We start from the raw sequence: 19,447 nt of genomic DNA on the forward strand, positions 1-19,447 counted from the left end.
ATCGAACCGGCAACCCTCTTGCTGTGAGGCGAGAGTGCTAACCACAACACCACTGTGCCGCCCTATTATGTTATTTATTTAATTTAATTTAATTTATTTTATTTCATTTTTAGCTCATCTCATTTTATCTTATTTTATTTTATTTTATTGTGCGAGGTCTTCATGTTAACTATTTGTGGATTTATATATATATATATATGTTCAATGTTCTTATTGCTTTTATAACCCAATAAAGACTGAGAAACTGAGAAACAGTCACAGGCTATCAACTAAAAATAATAATAAAATAATAATAAAACTATAAAACAGATTATAATCCATCTGAAAATGTCCTCCTGTCTGTTTTGTCCAGAATGAAGATCAAAGAGGACTTTGTTTTCTTGAATTTAGTTAATGTGTAGCTGAATAACATCTTAAGAGCCTGAGCTACAGCAAAATCAGTCCAGTCTTTCAAGAATGTATCTTCAAATCTTCATTTTAATACTGGAATAAATTTTACATAAAAAGTCATTTTTGTGTGTTTTAATGTTTCTAGTTGATCCATTTAGCCCTGCAATAGTCTGGCAACCTGTCCAGGGTGTACCACGCCTCTCGCCCAGTGTCAGCTAGGATAGGTTCCAGCACATCCAAGACCCCTAACAGCATAAGCAGTTATGGAAAATGAATGAGTGAATAGTCCAAGTGAGTAAAAACAAGCTTACAGAAACTGCAATTTATTGCTGTTTAACAGTGACTGTCCTATCATGGTCCCCTGAACAGAAACTCTCAGTCTTGCTGTGTTTAGCTCCATTAGCTGTTAGCTCTGTTAGCTGTTAGCTCCATTACCCAAACACATCACAGAACTCTGCTGCCCACCAGCTGCTAACAGCTAACTAAGATAACAGCACGAAGACGGGCTCTGTTGTTGTTACTCAGTTCAGTTTCTTATTTGCTAATGATAGTTGCATATAAAAATGTCGGGTCTTTCATGTCCTGGGCAATCGGGCCATGGTTAATCTTGAACCCTAACCACTTCTTAACACTGAAAACATTGTCACTATTGACCCTGCTTGGTCTCCAGCTCATCTGCATCATGGAGTCGGTTCAAATGCATTAGGCCTTATAGAAAAGCAGCAAAGGCAATAAAAAAGTTAGCTGGTTTCACCAAAACCTTGGTCCCCTGCTGTAGTGGAGGGTATATGCAGGTATACGGGGTGTACCCACTTCTTTCTCATACAGTATATACAGCAGAAACCAGAAGCTTATGGAGCTGCAGATAGCAGCAGCTGAAAGAGTTTATCTGAAAAGGCCTGAACCACACTGCAGTGAAGCCTCTGACTCACTTTAATACGTTTCTTTGTTGTGATGGCGCAGAATGAGACAGCTTCAACCAACACACCATACAGCTGATAAGGCACTAGACCTGCCAAAATCCCAATAAATAATAATGTGGAAGCACCTGAAGGGCCAACAGCAGACCACCCCACACCAGCTGCATACTGAGCTCAGCCACATTAATGTTATGGTAGACATACCCAGCATGACGCACGCAGAGCCCCAGATAGCGCAGCGGCGTGGAGCCCCCACCCTGCCCTGGCTGCTGCCCGATAAGGCAGCGCAGCAGGGAAACAACACCTTTAACATCACACCTTGTTTGTACACAGACGGAGTTACTGCTTTTACTCATCATCCGTTTCTGCGATTTGGTTAATATGGTGCTAAAATGGTCGATTAAGGCCTTTTACGCACACATCTGTCGCCTGTTGTGAATCTGAGCTCCGCTGTTAAGTCATCACACTCTGGATATTCAGCTACAGTGAATTCTCTATAGCGCACAAGGCTGCCATGCTCAAACAGAGAGAGAAAGAGCTTATAGCAGAAATATGGGATAAACTGACTCCCGTGGCAGAAGATATTGGATCAGAGGCGCTTCATAGGTAGGTTTAACTCTGTTGTTTCCACACTTCCAACATATAAACTTACCTGTGTGTTTGAAAGAAACTGTTATATATTTAAAAAGTAGATAAACTGCATGATGTGACTAATTTCTCCTCCACAGGAGCCTGCTGTGTGTTTATAAATGTTTTGGCTTCCTAAGAGATCTTCATCTTAGCTCTCTGGCATAATGTCCCCAAAAACAAACATTTAAGCTTGGAGCCACATATGAAGATCGAGACCCTTCATAATGACTTCATAACTTCCTGGTGTCTTATTAGAAAGTGAAAAAATGAAAACCTTTTATTATGACTTAATCAGCATTTATTAATTAATTGTGTATTACCGCTGATCATGAAAGTATTTAATTTATAAGTGTAGACTAGGACCAGGCAATATATTGATTTTATATTGACATATTGTCGTAGATTTTTGAATTTTGTAAGTGATGCCTTCTTTGGTATTAAAGGCTGCATTCAGGGGCGTATAGTAGTAATTCTGGGCCCTGTGCATAAGCAGTTTCTTTGGGCCCCCCCGTCGTTCCTTTCTTGATCCACGTCTCTCTCAGGCACCTTTGGGATTTTCTAAAATTTGTTTATTTACTCATTTTTACCATGTCAGTTTTCTTACTTCCTTTTTTTTTGGAGCCCTGTTTTTCATTTCTTGGAGAAAAACACGGCATTGTAGGCTTTAGCTACATTTAGAGGAGGCAAGTCCTAGTGCAAGGGTGGACTAAACCATTGTGTGCCTTTAAGAGGGGGGGTTCAGTCTCTCAATCCATTATTTTTAATTTAGTTATGGCACTACTTACGAAACAAAATTCTTTCCAGGCCTTTGAGGGCACCCCTCCCATTGGGGCCCTGGGTAATCAGTCCCCACACCCATTATGACGCTCACAGTAAAATGATGTCATTTTCTGGACTTATCAGAGTGTTCAAGTTGCTCTATAATTTCCCTTTACCCACTTATAATATAAAGATCGTCTTAGATTTTGGATATCGTATGGTATATCGTTGTATCGTAATAAGACAAAAATGCTGTATTAACCTCCCAGACTTTTCTGTTTGTTTTAATGCTTGCCTTAGTCACTATATGTCCAAATTATTGATGATTATTGATCAAAAATCTCATTGTATTAATAATAATAATAATAATAGTCATCCCTACAACTTAGTCATATCAGAGAGGGTATTTGGTGAGAAATGTCATGTTCATTTTTGTTTCCCAGTCCTATCATTGATGAAGTGTTTTTGAGGAGATTTAAAAGTATCGATATATATCGTGTATCGAGATATAGCCCAAAAAATATTGTGATATAATTTTCAGGACATATCGCCCAGCCTTAATATTTACATAACTGATGAGTATTTTTGCAAAAATCTCATTGAGTGAATATTTTGCGATCATCATTACAACATCAAATTCAAATTCAAATAGCTTTACTGGCATAATCATAACAAAATACAGTAGCGAACAGAGTATTGTACATACATTGAATGTTGGCTATTACAGTATACAAATATCTATATATACATTCTGAACAGTGTATGAAACCCCTACAGCAGAATTAACATCTTTTTGATTATATATTTTTTAACTAATAAATCAAAGTACTTTTTAAAATATCCATATGGGTTTTATTGGCAGACAAATATTGTGATATTTGATTTTCTACATATCACTCAGCTTGCTGTAAAGCATTAGTAAATGATTTATGAATAATTGGTTTGGCAATTAACATATGAATCCAAGATCAGTGTAGTGAAATACTCAAATGCAAGGCCTCACACTAGTGACAACAACAACAACGACGATGATGATGATGCTGATGATGATGATGGCAGTAACCAGAACCAGCATGATGGATAATGGTTTTTGTGCATCTTTGCAACACCACTGACAGAAATCCTGAAATTATTTTTCCTAATCCCTCCACAGGATGTTTACCACCTACCCAGGTACCAAGACGTACTTTTCCCATCTGGACATCAGCCAGCGCTCCCCTCACATGCTCTCTCATGGGAAGAAGATTGTTGAGGCCATAGCAGAGGGAGCCAAAGACATCAGCCAACTGACCGTCACCCTGGCTCCTCTGCAAACCCTGCACGCCTACACGCTCCGGATCGTGCCGACCAACTTCAAGGTGCCTTTACTACAATCCATTTGGCCTGCATTACTGCAAATAAAGCAGTCTTTAACTTTTGATTTGTAGTTGGTTGAGTTTCTAAATATCTTTTGAATAGTTTTTGTATTGAATTGCGACTACAGTAATGATTTTTTAAATTACAGATTAATCTGCTAATTATTTTCTCCATTTGCTTTCTTTGTTCCAACAAACAAACCAAACATCATGATTTATTTTTTTGTTTGCATGAAAAATAACACATTCACATGTCTAAATTTGTAATTTAACTAGTAAAAAATAAATAAATGTCAAATATGTCAAATAAATGTGATGGTGTAGAGAGTGCAATATTAATAATTCCACCCTGCTTACCAAAATATTCTCTCAATAAAGTTTAATTAAATAAAGTCTACTTGGAAAATCTACCAAAAAATAAAATAAAATGAAATAGAACAAAGTAAAATAAAATAAAATAAAATGAAAAAGAAAATATTCTCATGGTTTTAAGCACACTATGACGCTGTGTTTTCAGTGGTCTGAAAGTTACGTCATCTCAGGCCATATCAGATCAAAGTCCAAAGACGTCAGCAGGAGTTCCTGTTTACTGCTTCAAAACCAGCATGACCGCCATATTTCTCCCCAACAGCTCATGTAGCTTACTGTTAGTGTTTCTGCAACATAAATATATTTTCCATACATGGAGATGCAGCATTCTTCAGAGCAGACCTGTTGTTACTTCCCATAAAACATGTTTAATTTAAAAGACATTTCAATATAATACATATGATTACTGCTTTGTAACACAATTTACAAAACACACAAATACCTACCTATATGTATATTAAGTCTATTTATATCTTAAACACAATTTTTAAATATGGGGCATATAGTTTTCAATGTATTTCAGTAAATGTAAGAGATGCAGAGGTGATTTCTAGTCCTCTGAAAACACATTGCAATAATGTAGCAGATAGTCACTTGCATTTTGCTGCAGGACACTCCTTATGTTTTCAATGTAGCTGCTGTTGGAGCATTTTGGAAAGTTTCTCTGATGTGGAATTTAGATGGGGGTGTAGGCAGCTCCTGAACATTTTCTGTCAATTTACTCCTTGGTTTAAACATGTGTAGAGCTCTGGTTGGACAGTAAGAGTGAGAGAAAACTGTTCTGAGTATTTAATATAATATTTTTATCTGTTTGCTCCTCCTGCATTTTGCATATAGATTCAGTCCTTTGTCAGTAACAACCCTTTCCCTTCTCTGCAGCTCTTCTCACACTGTATGCTCGTCACCCTGGCCTGTCACATGGGTGATGACTTCACACCGGTTATACATGCTGCAATGGACAAGTTCCTGTCAGCTTTTGCAGCTGTCCTCTCCGAGAAATTCAGATGAGACCCAGCCACCTTTTTAGAAAGTATATAAACCATTTATGACGATGTATGGTATGAAATATTTATGTATATGTAGTTATTGTCATGATATGTTTTGTAATAATAAAAATGTGCAATAAACACCTTTCCTGTTGTTGTTTTACCATATAAAGTCTCAAAGGCTCGAATTTGCATCTCCATGGTAACCAGAGATCCCCTGTGTTTTTACAGTCCAAGTCTATTTCTGTCACATTTAGTGAAGCTTAATCTGCACAGAAACCTGTTTACAATCAAGTTTTCCACTGTATATGTTTTAAATTTATTTACCTCCCAGTGTGTCTGTGAGCGGCAGATTCCCCTCACTGGCTTCAGTGGGCTGGGAAATAAAATCAATGAATCAATAAATACAATAAATACAAATACTGTTGATTTCTTCCAGTGATGCTGAAGGCAGTTTGACTGGCTGCTGTCTCGCAGATCCTGCTGACAGATGACTGCTACTGTGGACAGAGATGCTGAATGCAGGTCAGAGTCGGTGTGGATTGAAAATTACTATCTCTGTGGCAACAACAGTAACACTACCAATCATATTGCGCAACAAAATATGATGTTGTCCGCCAACATAATATTCTCGAGGTGTGTGTCAGGAAAGCAAAGTATCAAGCAACACTTTTTTCTGTCAAAAATACGTCATTTCTGTCTAGTGAAACTTCTGAAAAGTGTGCCTACCATAAATAAGGCTTAAGGCAGAAAAGGGTGGGTCATGCCTTCACCATCCTAGGAACAAACTTGACACCAAAAAGCTAGGTTTAGAAATGCCTTGAAAGCCTGATTTATGGTTTGTCACATGAAACTTTTAAAAACAGAAATTATGTATTTTCAACAGATGGACAGATATCAGTGCATACATGGAGAAATTTGTTTGATCATGAACGTCATATTTTGTCATGCAATGTCATTAGTAGTGTTACTATTGTCACCTACCAAGTCCACAGAAGCAGCCGTCTGTCAGCAGCAGCTCCTGTGGAGCTGAGAGGACAGACGCTGGCCCAGTATTCATCTATATGTCGGTCAAACTGTCTTCACCAGACTGACTGACAGCAGACATTTACTGAATCAAAATAGTTTTCATGTCAGCGCCACGGAAAGAAATCAACAGCGTTTGTATTTAGTGATATATTGATTATATAGAGAGCTTTAGAGTGAGTGAGGGGAATTTGCAGCACACAAAAAGACTGGCAGCTGATTAATCAATAATTATTGTTAATAAATTAAAACACAGACACAGCGGCATAATGATGTGATTGTAAACAGCTGTGTGTGAGGATTATGCTTCATCACAGGCGACAAAAATAGATTTGTAGGTAAAAGAAAAACAAAACACAGGGGGTCTCTGGTTACCATATGAAACTTTTTGTCACAACATAAATTGAAAAAGTTGCACAGCTGTTTAATTTCTATCAGGTGACACACTCCTCAAAAGTGTCAAGCGCCCAGCCATAAATCACACTTCAACAGAGTGCTGCAGGGTTGATGTTTGCCTTTAGTTGACATAGAAGTTAGCTTCATTCTGGTTCCCTCATCAAATTTTGGAATTTTGCAGAAAATACACTCTGTGGCAAACAGATGTTTCTGGTACTTAATTTTGTTCAGCAAGATAACCTTCACAAGTTATGGTGAGGGTATATGCAAGCTACACCGCAGTCACATGACCCACCATCACCACAACAACGCTGTAAAGCTGTGTTTAGCGCGATGACGTTCTGTAGTCTCATTTAGCCATTTGTTAGCAACTGCCTTTTTTTAAGACACAAAAAAGCCCCAAAACTCACGAGTGGGGTATTTATTGAGGTATTTAATGTCTTAGAACAAAACACAAAAGTCTCAAAAACTTGTGTTAGCGACAGACCTTATTCAAGGCATCTAACCAAAAACCCATTGACTCTGAGACCAGGGAACCGAAAGTGGTAAAATGCTAACTCATTCTGGGAACTGCCCATTGGTTCGACATCCCTTTGTTCCGACCATATTAAACTCATTGTTCCGAAGTCCGTTCCGAAATCATCATGATGCCCTGTGGTTAAGGTCTGGTTAGGTTTAGGCACAAAAAACTTGGTTAACTTGGTGAAGTTAATAAAATGTTGCCTTGGAGTCATGTTGGCAGACGACCAAGCAGGCGAGCTGGTCTGGATGAAAGGAATGCCACATGAGGAGGATGGATGTTCAGGTTACAAGCCTCCTGTAGGTGTAATTCCTTATGTGTCCAGCAGAGGGCGATCTCGTCACAGCCACGCTATGCAAAGATTTCAGTCCCATAAACTCCCACCTGTGTCTGCTGCTCGTCCCTCAGCCCTGAAAGAACAAAAAGGAGGCCTTATTGACACCCTGTAACATAACACACATACACACACGGGGACTCTGCTGGTCATGGATATTGTGGCAATGCAGGTGTGTATAAAGGTGGGCGGTCATCATTTCTTATTGGCTATCCTCCGCTTCCTGGTGGCCAGCATGTCGTAGAAAGGATCCCTGCTGATGCTTGCTCTGTGGAAAGAGTCCTGTCCACTGTCAGCATTGTGAACAAGATGTATTTTTAATCAAAAAATCTGTTGCTATAGAGACGAGCAAAACACTGTCACCCATGATCAATTTGTGATGTTTAGAACACCCCAGGACTATTTTGGGACGAGGTCCACTAATTTCTCTGAGTACTAACGTGACCTTAATCTGTCTTGTATCTATCCATCAGTGCATCTTCCCCAAAACACATCACGTCTTTTGTCTGCACTGCATTTGTTCCTCAATCAAACCTCACTTTCTGTGCTATAAATATCTCTACATCTCACCATTGATGCTATCCACAGAAAACACAACACACTAACAACAAAACACACCCAGTAATGCAAAAAAAACATGTTGTCAGCTAGTCCATTTAAAGGCGCTGTATACAACATTCAGAGCATTAATAGAGCAGCAAACAACTCTTGCTATGTAAAGATATAGTGGAGTGACGGCGTCCCGAGCAGAGTGGCATTGTTGCAGAAGCCTAATGACCATCCTCCGGTTCCCCACCAGGTAAACACTGTTAGCTCTGTCAGCACTGTTGCCGTTGTTAGCTCTTTTCTGACCGTTAGCTGCTAGCCACCTCCATGTTGAGAGACATGTGCAGATTCTGAAACACAAATATGCTCTGAATGTCACATACAGCTCCTTTAAAGTGGTCTTGTAGGAGAAAGACATCAATCAAAATGTACACAGGAAAGCTGGACAGTATTTTTTAACCCCCCTCATGCTCGAAGAGATAAGAATAAAGATCACTTACTGTTTTAAGTTAGGCCACATATCTTTTCTCCCCACCCCTCAGCTTCAATAAACTTTTCCCATCTATCTAAGTAACCTTGGTTATATGTAAAATATTCTTCCAAAATAAAGTGGTGTTTAAGAAAGCCTTTAAATCTGTAGATCTAGATTCTACTAATAAATTAACCTTTCCCCTAATAATATAATCAAATTAACAGTATAGGTCTTTATTTCTGTAACATCCCCCAATGTCACAGAGAAGAGATCCAACTCCAGGTGCAGATACAATATGACATTACCAAAACAGATGGACTGTTGACTCAGGTTCTGAACCACCAAACCAGCATTCATCTGATTCTCTAATACCTTATATGTTTAGCATTTTTATAGTAGCCAGAAAGTTAATGTTTCTTATTGAAAATACCTTGTGAATGAGTCAAAAGTTGTTTTATATATCAAACTAAAAACCAGTTTGCATGGTATATCGCATATAAGTATCCTCCCATTTTTGATAAGTACTCTATGGAATATTTCCCAAGGACCAGTATGTTAAATGAAGATATAAAAATCTTCAAGTGCAAAGCAGAAATGAAAAATCCTGTTCAAAAAAATTCCCTTCCCTTCGATCACAATATTGGAATTAAACCATATAACCTGCTGCATAATTTCATCTCTGCCTCTGGAGGATTAAACTGAAAGCATAACCAACTCCGTATGACCCCCACCTTCAAAAACACAGATGAATTTCCAAGTATCTTTTCAACCAAGCCCTTATGACAAGGCTGAATTTGCAAAAAAGGGTAAAACCTTAATTGAAACAGTGGGCGAGCACCTTCCAATAACTCCAGTCCTTATGCAAGTACATTTTTTGAACAAAGGCAGCCTTTAAAGTAAGGCATGATACTTCAAGGTTTAGTAGTTTTAACCCAGCTATTTAGAACACTTCTTTTAATTCTTTCCAGATTATGACTCCAGAGGAAGTGCAACAGTACTTTATAAGTGTGATAGGTTACTGTCACTGTCATGTCAGCAAACAGCTGCCTATTTACACACCCAGCAGACATGAAGCAACAGTATCATTCATTGGGAGTCATGTTTCTGACCATTTTATAATTTTAAGTTCAATATTCACTCTCTTTTATCTCTGTTTTGGTCTCTGTCGACTCCTGAGGGGAATATCTCTCGTGTGTGTGTAAGCACTTGAGTGTGCCTCGTTCATGTAAGAGTGTAAGAATGCATCATTTATCCTCATTTAGCTGTTCAATAAAACATCTTTCTCCAACATTTCCAAGAAGCAATATATGATTACTAATCAAGGGAAAAAGGTACATTGCCTTTTTTCAAAAAGGTAGCCGATAGTTAAATATTTCTGCACACTGTGGTCCCTAAACAGTCGGTTATATTTGCTAAAAATGACTCTGCCTCACTTCTGACTTTCAGCTCTGCCTGTCATACCTGCTGCTTCTCAGTCTTTATTTATTTATTTATCTCTCTGCTCTTTTGTGCTCTTGCTCTCTCTGTACTGTGCCTTTTATTGTAGGAGCCCCTGATTTTTTGGTGAGGCACTTTGGTGGGTGGGAGTATCAGATGGCACAAAAAATAACATTTATTTAACATGTAAATACATATAACTTGTATTGTCAGTGATTTAAGTCAGTAAATTGTTGTACTTGATCTCACGCAAGGATCAGCCATAGACCCTTATCGTGGGCCCCACCCTTGGCCTATTACTGTGAAAGTAATACATTTCCATCAGCAAGATGTTTTAAAAATGACAATTATTAAAGTTTAACAGAGTTTCTGAAAACAAATGACGTGACAGAATTCCAGCCTAGTGCCTCCGGGCTGAAATTAAGTCACGTCATTTGTGTCCTCATGTGGCTTTTGAGGCACGTGTGGCAGGGGTCTGTTGTCTTATCTGCTTTGTATTGCAGTCTGAGATAGTGCCAAAGTGCGTGATGAGTTTCAGTGTCTCAGAAAAACAGCACCTTGAGACTGAAATCCACCTTGTCATCACATGACACTGAAAAAAACTTCACAACAATCAAGTGGATTCCTTTAGTCTTTAATCCTCATGTAAAATTTAATTACATGAGGTGGAGCACCAGGTGTACAGTTGCCCTTAAAAGGCAACAAAAAACAAACATTTTACTTTTTTTTCACCTCTCTTATCCATATATGTTGGTGTGCAGTCTGACTTCCACATAAGCAGAATAAGTTTCTTTGCCACGACCATACCAAATGAGTCGGCCTGAGTTTCATACTTGTCTGCCAAAGGTACACATTCGTGGTACCTAAGACAGCAAGTGCTGGGTTAGGTCCCCAGTTCTTCCCAAAAGCATTAGAGTACATTCAAACACACTCTTCCAATAACTCAACAATATCCGACATGTCCAAAGAGGATGTGTTAATGTCCCGTCAGCCTCTTTACACTCACTACAGAGGAGGGAAACATCTTATGCAATCTGTCTTTGGAGTAGTATAGCCGATACACTGTTTTAAAATGTATCAGACTGTGTCTAGAGTTGATTGAACATTTATGCACACTTTCAAGACTCTCCTCCCAAATCTCAAATCACTCTCCAAATTCTGCTGAAGTGCATTTGTTCTGACATCAGCATGCCTTCATATAATGTGGTAAAAGTAGGAAACTGCTCCCTTACTACGAGGATTAAAGTTGTAATACTCTCAAAACAAAGCAAACAAAGCAAAACAATACTGCAGACATTAGTTAGCGCTGGCTAGAAAGTTCCGTTGCGCGTGGTGCGTTCGGAAATACTCGACGAGTGCAGGAGCACACTCTGGCACAAACTGGACCGTTTGTAAAGAGAGCTGTCAGAATGTATTGTTCGGTTATCCACAGCACCGCACTCAGTGGCAGAGTGCACTCTGGACACTGTCTGGGGAAACACAGCAGCAGAGCGCCGAGCAGAGTGAATGTGCGATTAACTTAACTATTCGTTAATTCATATAGAAACATAACACTCATGGACCTTTCACATCCAGATACGACGTGCAAAGTACTCTGGGTGCATTGGCTGTTGACGTTCTGGGAGGCTGTGTCAAGTTCTGCCTGTTACATGCATTGTTTTCTTTCAAAATACACTGATATTTTCACAGGAAATTCACTGTTCAGTACAACATGAAGCAACAAACGCACATGGTTAGGTTTAGAAAAAGTGAACAGGCTTTGGCTTTATAATCTTACAGGACAGGAACTCCACTCTCCGGGTGAAAGTCTGTTTGTTGGACCCATCCACCACCACACCCACCCACCCACCCTCCTCGGACATTCCCTGCCCTAACTTTCACTTGTCCCACTGTGTTTCCCCTTGACGCCGCTGAGGGCCATTAAACTTTAACGGGTATGTGCTGGACCCAGATGCAGCACACAGGCCCAGAGCATTTGGTGATGACCTTTATTTATACACAGAGTAAACAAGAACTTTAGCTGACAAAGATATTCAGGTAACAGTTCGCTCTTTGGGCTCAGAGCCCACACACAGTCTCTGAGTTCAGGGGCCAGGGTACGGACCAGGCCGAACCGAGTGTGAGGAAGTAAGTCCTCAGACGGAAACAGTTCAGTCCGCTGGCAGGCAGAGGTAACAAAGAGGGGGTTACTGATGGCGTGGTCAAGAAGGCGAGGGGGCTGGAACCACAAGAGCAGTCCAGCGTAGCAGCAGAGCTGATGAGCAGCAGGGAAGTAGAGGCCAGGGCATACAGCTCCTTTAAAGTGGTCTTGTAGGAGAAAGACATCAATCAAAATGTACATAGGGAAGCTGAACAGTATTTTTTAACCCCCCTCATGCTCAAAGAGATAAGAATAAAGATCACTTACTGTTTTAAGTTAGGCCACATATCTTTTCTCCCCACCCCTCAGCTTCAATAAACTTTTCCCATCTATCTAAGTAACCTTGGTTATATGTAAAATATTCTTCCAAAATAAAGTGGTGTTTAAGAAAGCCTTTAAATCTGTAGATCTAGATTCTACTAATAAATTAACCTTTCCCCTAATAATATAATCAAATTAACAGTATAGGTCTTTATTTCTGTAACATCCCCCAATGTCACGGAGAAGAGATCCACCTCCAGGTGCAGATACAATATGACATTACCAAAACAGATGGACTGTTGACTCAGGTTCTGAACCACCAAACCAGCATTCATCTGATTCTCTAATACCTTATATATTTAGCATTTTTATAGTAGCCAGAAAGTTAATGTTTCTTATTGAAAATACCTTGTGAATGAGTCAAAAGTTGTTTTATAGATCAAACTAAAAACCAGTTTGCATGGTATATCGCATATAAGTATCCTCCCATTTTTGATAAGTACTCTATGGAATATTTCCCAAGGACCGGTATGTTAAATAAAGATATAAAAATCTTCAAGTGCAAAGCAGAATTGAAAAATCCTGTTCAAAAAAATTGCCTTCCCTTCGATCACAACATTGGAATTAAACCATATAACCTGCTGCATAATTTCATCTCTGCCTCTGGAGGATTAAACTGAAAGCATAACCAACTCCGTATGACCCCCACCTTCAAAAACACAGATGAATTTCCAAGTATCTTTTCAACCAAGCCCTTATGACAAGGCTGAATTTGCAAAAAAGGGTAAAACCTTAATTGAAACAGTGGGCGAGCACCTTCCAATAACTCCAGTCCTTATGCAAGTACATTTTTTGAACAAAGGCAGCCTTTAAAGTAAGGTATGATGCTTCAAGGTTTAATAGTTTTAACCCAGCTATTTAGAACACTTCTTTTAATTCTTTCCAGATTATGACTCCAGGGGAAGTGCAACAGTACTTTATAAGTGTGATAGGTTACTGTCACTGTCATGTCAGCAAACAGCTGCCTATTTACACACCCAGCAGACATGAAGCAACAGTATCATTCATTGGGAGTCATGTTTCTGACCATTTTATAATTTTAAGTTCAATATTCACTCTCTTTTATCTCTGTTTTGGTCTCTGCCGACTCCTGAGGGGAATATCTGTCGTGTGTGTGTAAGCACTTGAGTGTGCCTCGTTCATGTAAGAGTGTAAGAATGCATCATTTATCCTCATTTAGCTGTTCAATAAAACATCTTTCTCCAGCATTTCCAAGAAGCAATATATGATTACTAATCATTTGAATTGTTTCTTTTTGCAAATTGAAAATGTGACCTATAAGCAGAGTTTGATTTTATGATCTATGGATACATTGCTACTTGTTTTGTTTTTTACTGAGTAAGGTGTCCTTGAGTGTCCTGAAAGGCGTCTATAAATGAAATGCATTATTATTATTACTATTATTATAAAAAGTTGAGCAGGTGTACCTAATAAAGCGGCTGGTGAGTGTCAACTATTAAAACTTGAAAAATTAAAATAATTGCTTAATTTCTTATTTTCTTTGGTATTTTCTGTTTTATACACACAGGCAATGATGATTGCTGGTCATTGTGGTGGTCCAATGTGCCATCTGAAGAGGCAGCAGGTATGACAGGCAGAGCTGAAGGTGAGAAGTTAGGGTCATGTTAGCGGGCTCAAATTTAAAGCTACAGTGAAGACACTGGTATCACAATATACTTTAGGACCTAAGGCATCCATCAGTACCAACCATGATATGCTATCTTGTTGGAGAGGGGGGCAAATAACACTTCAAAGTTATGCCAAATTTTGACAAGGGAAAAAGGTACATTGCCTTTTTTCAAAAAGGTAGCCGATAGTTAAATATTTCTGCACGCTGTGGTCCCTAAACAGTCGGTTATATTTGCTAAAAATGACTCTGCCTCACTTCTGACTTTCAGCTCTGCCTGTCATACCTGCTGCTTCTCAGTCTTTATTTATTTATTTATCTCTCTGCTCTTTTGTGCTCTTGCTCTCTCTGTACTGTGCCTTTTATTGTAGGAGCCGCTGATTTTTTGGTGAGGCACTTTGGTGGGTGGGAGTATCAGATGGCACAAAAAAATAACATTTATTTATCATGTAAATACATATAACTTGTATTGTCAGTGATTTAAGTCAGTAAATTGTTGTACTTGATTTCACGCAAGGATCAGCCATAGACCCTTATCGTGGGCCCCACCCTTGGCCTATTACTGTGAAAGTAATACATTTCCATCAGCAAGATGTTTTAAAAATGACAATTATTAAAGTTTAACAGAGTTTCTGAAAACGAATGACGTGACAGAATTCCAGCCTAGTGCCTCCGGGCTGAAATTAAGTCACGTCATTTGTGTCCTCATGTGGCTTTTGAGGCACGTGTGGCAGGGGTCTGTTGTCTTATCTGCTTTGTATTGCAGTCTGAGATAGCGCCGAAGTGCGTGATGAGTTTCAGTGTCTCAGAAAAACAGCACCTTGAGACTGAAATCCACCTTGTCATCACATGACACTGAAAAAAACTTCACAACAATCAAGTGGATTCCTTTAGTCTTTAATCCTCATGTAAAATTTAATTACATGAGGTGGAGCACCAGGTGTACAGTTGCCCTTAAAAGGCAACAAAAAACAAACATTTTACTTTTTTTTCACCTCTCTTATCCATATATGTTGGTGTGCAGTCTGACTTCCACATAAGCAGAATAAGTTTCTTTGCCACGACCATACCAAATGAGTCGGCCTGAGTTTCATACTTGTCTGCCAAAGGTAACACATTCGTGGTACCTAAGACAGCAAGTGCTGGGTTAGGTCCCCAGTTCTTCCCAAAAGCATTAGAGTACATTCAAACACACTCTTCCAATAACTCAACAATATCCGACATGTCCAAAGAGGATGTGTTAATGTCCCGTCAGCCTCTTTACACTCACTACAGAGGAGGGAAACATCTTATGCAATCTGTCTTGCAATCTTCCACACTTTCAAGACTCTCCTCCCAAATCTCAAATCACTCTCCGAATTCTGCTGAAGTGCATTTGTTCTGACATCAGCATGCCTTCATATAATGTGGTAGAAGAAGGAAACTGCTCCCTTACTACGAGGATTAACGTTGTAATACTCTCAAAACAAAGCAAACAAAACTGCAGACATTAGTTAGCGCTGGCTAGAAAGTTCCGTTGCGTGTGGTGCGTTCGGAAATACTCGACGAGTGCAGGAGCACACTCTGGCACAAACTGGACCGTTTGTAAAGAGAGCTGTCAGAATGTATTGTTCAGTTATCCACAGCACCGCACTCAGAGTGGCAGAGTGCACTCTGGACACTGTCTGGGGAAACACAGCAGCAGAGCGCCGAGCAGAGTGAATGTGCGATTAACTTTACTATTTGTTAATTCATATAGAAATATAACACTCATGGACCTTTCACATCCAGATACGACGTGCAAAGTACTCTGGGTGCATTGGCTGTTGACGTTCTGGGAGGCTGTGTCAAGTTCTGCCTGTTACATGCATTGTTTTCTTTCAAAATACACTGATATTTTCACAGGAAATTCACTGTTCAGTACAACATGAAGCAACAAACGCACATGGTTAGGTTTAGAAAAAGTGAACAGGCTTTGGCTTTATAATCTTACAGGACAAGAACTCCACTCTCCGGGTGAAAGTCTGTTTGTTGGACCCATCCACCACCACACCCACCCACCCTCCTCGGACATTGCCCTAACTTTCACTTGTCCCACTGTGTTTCCCCTTGACGCCGCTGACTTTAACGGGTATGTGTTGGACCCAGATGCAGCACACAGGCCCAGAGCATTTGGTGATGACCTTTATTTATACACAGAGTAAACAAGAACTTTAGCTGACAAAGATAGTCAGGTAACAGTTCGCTCTTTGGGCTCAGAGCCCACACACAGTCTCTGAGTTCAGGGGCCAGGGTACGGACCAGGCCGAACCGAGTGTGAGGAACTAAGTCCTCAGACGGAAACAGTTCAGTCTGCTGGCAGGCAGAGGTAACAAAGAGGGGGTTACTGATGGTGTGGTCAAGAAGGCGAGGGGGCTGGAACCACAAGAGCAGTCCAGCGTAGCAGCAGAGCTGATGAGGGATGAGCAGCAGGGAAGTAGAGGCCAGGGGTCTGTTTCACAACTGTTAACCCTGAAATGAGGGAAACTCTGGGTTTTCGTTTTTCAAAATGTCAAAGACTGCATCTGTCAAGATCATGTGTGATGCAGCCCACATCATAACCAATGTGGAGGCCAAGTGGCCTGGTCTGTGCATGACTCACGGATATATCGTGGTCTAATCTGAGGAACATAATGGAACATGGTAAGCAGCCTCAAGTCTTGCACAATATAATTCACTTGTCTCCCTCCTTTAATGCACTCAAATGTATCCACTATACATTACAGGAGAGTTTGATGGCTTTCTGCTGGGTGACAGGGGTTACCCATGCCAGCCTATGTTACTGACCCAGGCCCCCAACAGAACCAGCCTGGCCCATTGTAGGACGAGAGCCAGGGTGGAGATGACCATAGGTCTGCTGAAAGCCCGTTTCCAGTGCCTACGTCACCTCAGGGTAACCCCTGAGAGGGCCTGTGACATTATTGTGGCATGCATTCTCCATAATATTACCACAATTAGGAGAGCAACACCCTGCCCTACAAATGGAAGACACTGATGACAACCCCATCCACCCTGCAGACATCCAGGATGAAGAGCAGTCAGACATGCTAGAATCACTTCACTGTTTAAATCACAATCACCACCACCCAGAGTAGTCAAATAAAGACAATTCACATTTTATTTGGTCTTCTTTATTTCCTACAAATACAAAAGCAACAGTTAGTTTTTTTTTTGTTTTTTTTTTACATTGCTCCAATGATTAACACAATTCACCCACCTCTAACTTGTGTTTCAATCTCAATTTCAAGATCCGTTTTTGTGATCTGCCGGTCCGTTTTCTGCACTGTTTTAATTAGATGCACTCTATAAATCTCCTTCAGTGGTAACTGGGAATACACAAGGATGACATTAAATCATACAGTTGCACATGAATTCCACAGAATTGAGGAAACTCAGTAAAAATATCAAGATGTTACCTCTGTAGGCCCCTCAGGCTCCCTCTCTGTGGCAGCAAACAATGTGACCTCATCATCCTGTGAAGATGAGTGTTGTGTTTCAGTATACTTTAAACTACTATATGGCATAATCTATGGAGTATTGGCTACTTACAGTTGCAGTGGCATAACGATCTATAAGAGATAACGCCATCAGAATGTGTTGGTTCAAATCAGGTAACCCCATGAGACCACTATGCTGAAGTCTCACCTGTTTGAACGATGTTTTTATATTTCATTTTGAGCTGCCATGGTGAATCGTAGTATCGGGGCTCCATTGATGATGGCTTTTTAAAGTCGTGGTGCACACGCTTAACTCAAAGTGAACATACTCTGTGTTGATTGAACTGATTGAAATCAGCCGTTCTGAAACCGGTAACCTAGAGTTTCCCATCTCAGAGTAACTCAACTCAGTGTTCAGGTTTAGGCTCAGAGTTTGTTGAACCTCCTTTCTGAAATGGACCCCAGCTGATGGATCGAAGAGCTGACAGGTAGGTGAAAGGATAATACACACACAAGGCAGCATGTGGCATCTAACAGGTAGTCTCTGAGCTGCAGGGGGCAACTGGCAAGCAGGTGGGAACACTCACGCTGAAACGCCGTCACAGGGAAACACCACACAGACACAGGCAGACTGGAACCAGAGACGCTGAGGCAGAACTCGTGGTCGGGGACAGAAGGCTGGTGAGTTTGGTAATGGGAGATCAGGCAGGTAAGGAGTGCTGGAAAGTCTTGCATGTGGGCAAAGAATAATTTGGCAAAATGTGTGTGTGTGCGCTGGAGAGCCTTAAATACCAGGCTGACTGGCTGATGAGCTGCAGCTGTGGAGGCAGGTGAGTGGAATGGGGCGATCAGGTGGGAGTGGCTGGCAGGTAGAGTGGAAAAACACTAGGGGAGCAGAATGCGAAAATAACAGCGATTGTCAGGATTGCGGAAGGTGGGATGGCCAGCTTTGTGGATGATTACTATGCCAATCTTACAAAGGAGGATGACACTTAAACAGTTTCCTCTGTTTTTTTTGTTAACACAGCTAACATTGCTAAAACGTTAGCGTTAAGAAGAAATCCAATATTCCTTTTTATACCTCCCCAATTTCTGATTAGGTGGACTTGATAACCCTTGATATACATAACGTTATTCATCCCTACAACAGTAGATACTTTTCCCCTAACCTGATGTGAAGTAATTTTGTTGTCACCTGTAAATATTTGATAAAATGTCAAAGTATGTCTTAATATTTACTAAAAAACAACAGAGGACCTGTATGTGAACCGGTGTTTGAACAATACACACTCACTGGTCATGTTATTAGTTCGACCGTGCTAGTACCCCTTTGGATCACCTTTCGCCCTATGGATTCAACAAGACCCTAGAAACATTCCTCAGAGATTTTGGTCCATAACATTTCTGCAGATTTGTCAGATGCACATCTATAATGCAATTGTCTCATTCCACCACATCCCAGAGGTGCTCTATTGAGATCTGGCGACTGCTCGGGTCATTTGAGGACAGTAAACTCATCGTCATGTTCAAGAAACCAGTCTGAGATGAATTAAGCTTTGTGACATAGCGAATTAACATGCTGGCAGCAGCCAGAAGAAGTTGGGTACTCAATCGGTAGGGTGCAAAGTGTGCCAAGACAATACCTCCCACACCATTAACCTACCAGCAGCAGCAGCCTGAACAAGGCAGGATGCATCCAAGCTTTCAAAGTCTGACCCTAGCCTCTACATCTGAATGTTACAGCAGAGATGAGACTCATCAGAC

The 19,447-nt window shown here is 40.3% G+C and overlaps 1 protein-coding gene across 5 annotated transcripts; it reads left to right on the forward strand.

The window, feature by feature from the left end:
- The first annotated feature begins 1,587 nt into the window (after positions 1-1,587).
- Positions 1,588-17,707, forward strand: zgc:163057 (Hemoglobin subunit alpha-D-like). 5 transcript variants are annotated; one of them, XR_007448041.1, is made up of 5 exons: positions 1,588-1,916; positions 3,853-4,057; positions 5,303-5,453; positions 5,849-5,934; positions 14,130-16,376. XR_007448041.1 is itself a non-coding variant. In XM_049562562.1 (4 exons), exons 1-3 carry the CDS (start codon positions 1,825-1,827, stop codon positions 5,429-5,431), a joined length of 426 nt encoding a protein of 141 aa, XP_049418519.1. In that variant the 5' UTR covers positions 1,588-1,824; the 3' UTR covers positions 5,432-5,453; positions 5,849-12,311. The 5 variants fall into 5 exon arrangements, 2 of the variants coding, with proteins under 2 accessions (XP_049418519.1, XP_049418520.1); XR_007448040.1 differs by lacking the exon at positions 14,130-16,376 and adding an exon at positions 13,436-14,075 and having other exon boundaries at positions 5,849-9,619; XR_007448042.1 differs by lacking the exon at positions 14,130-16,376 and adding an exon at positions 12,980-13,422 and having other exon boundaries at positions 5,849-9,151.
- Positions 17,708-19,447: the final 1,740 nt, after the last annotated feature.

This window comes from Epinephelus fuscoguttatus, linkage group LG20 (genome assembly GCF_011397635.1).
Source record: "Epinephelus fuscoguttatus linkage group LG20, E.fuscoguttatus.final_Chr_v1".
Lineage (NCBI taxonomy): Eukaryota > Metazoa > Chordata > Actinopteri > Perciformes > Serranidae > Epinephelus > Epinephelus fuscoguttatus.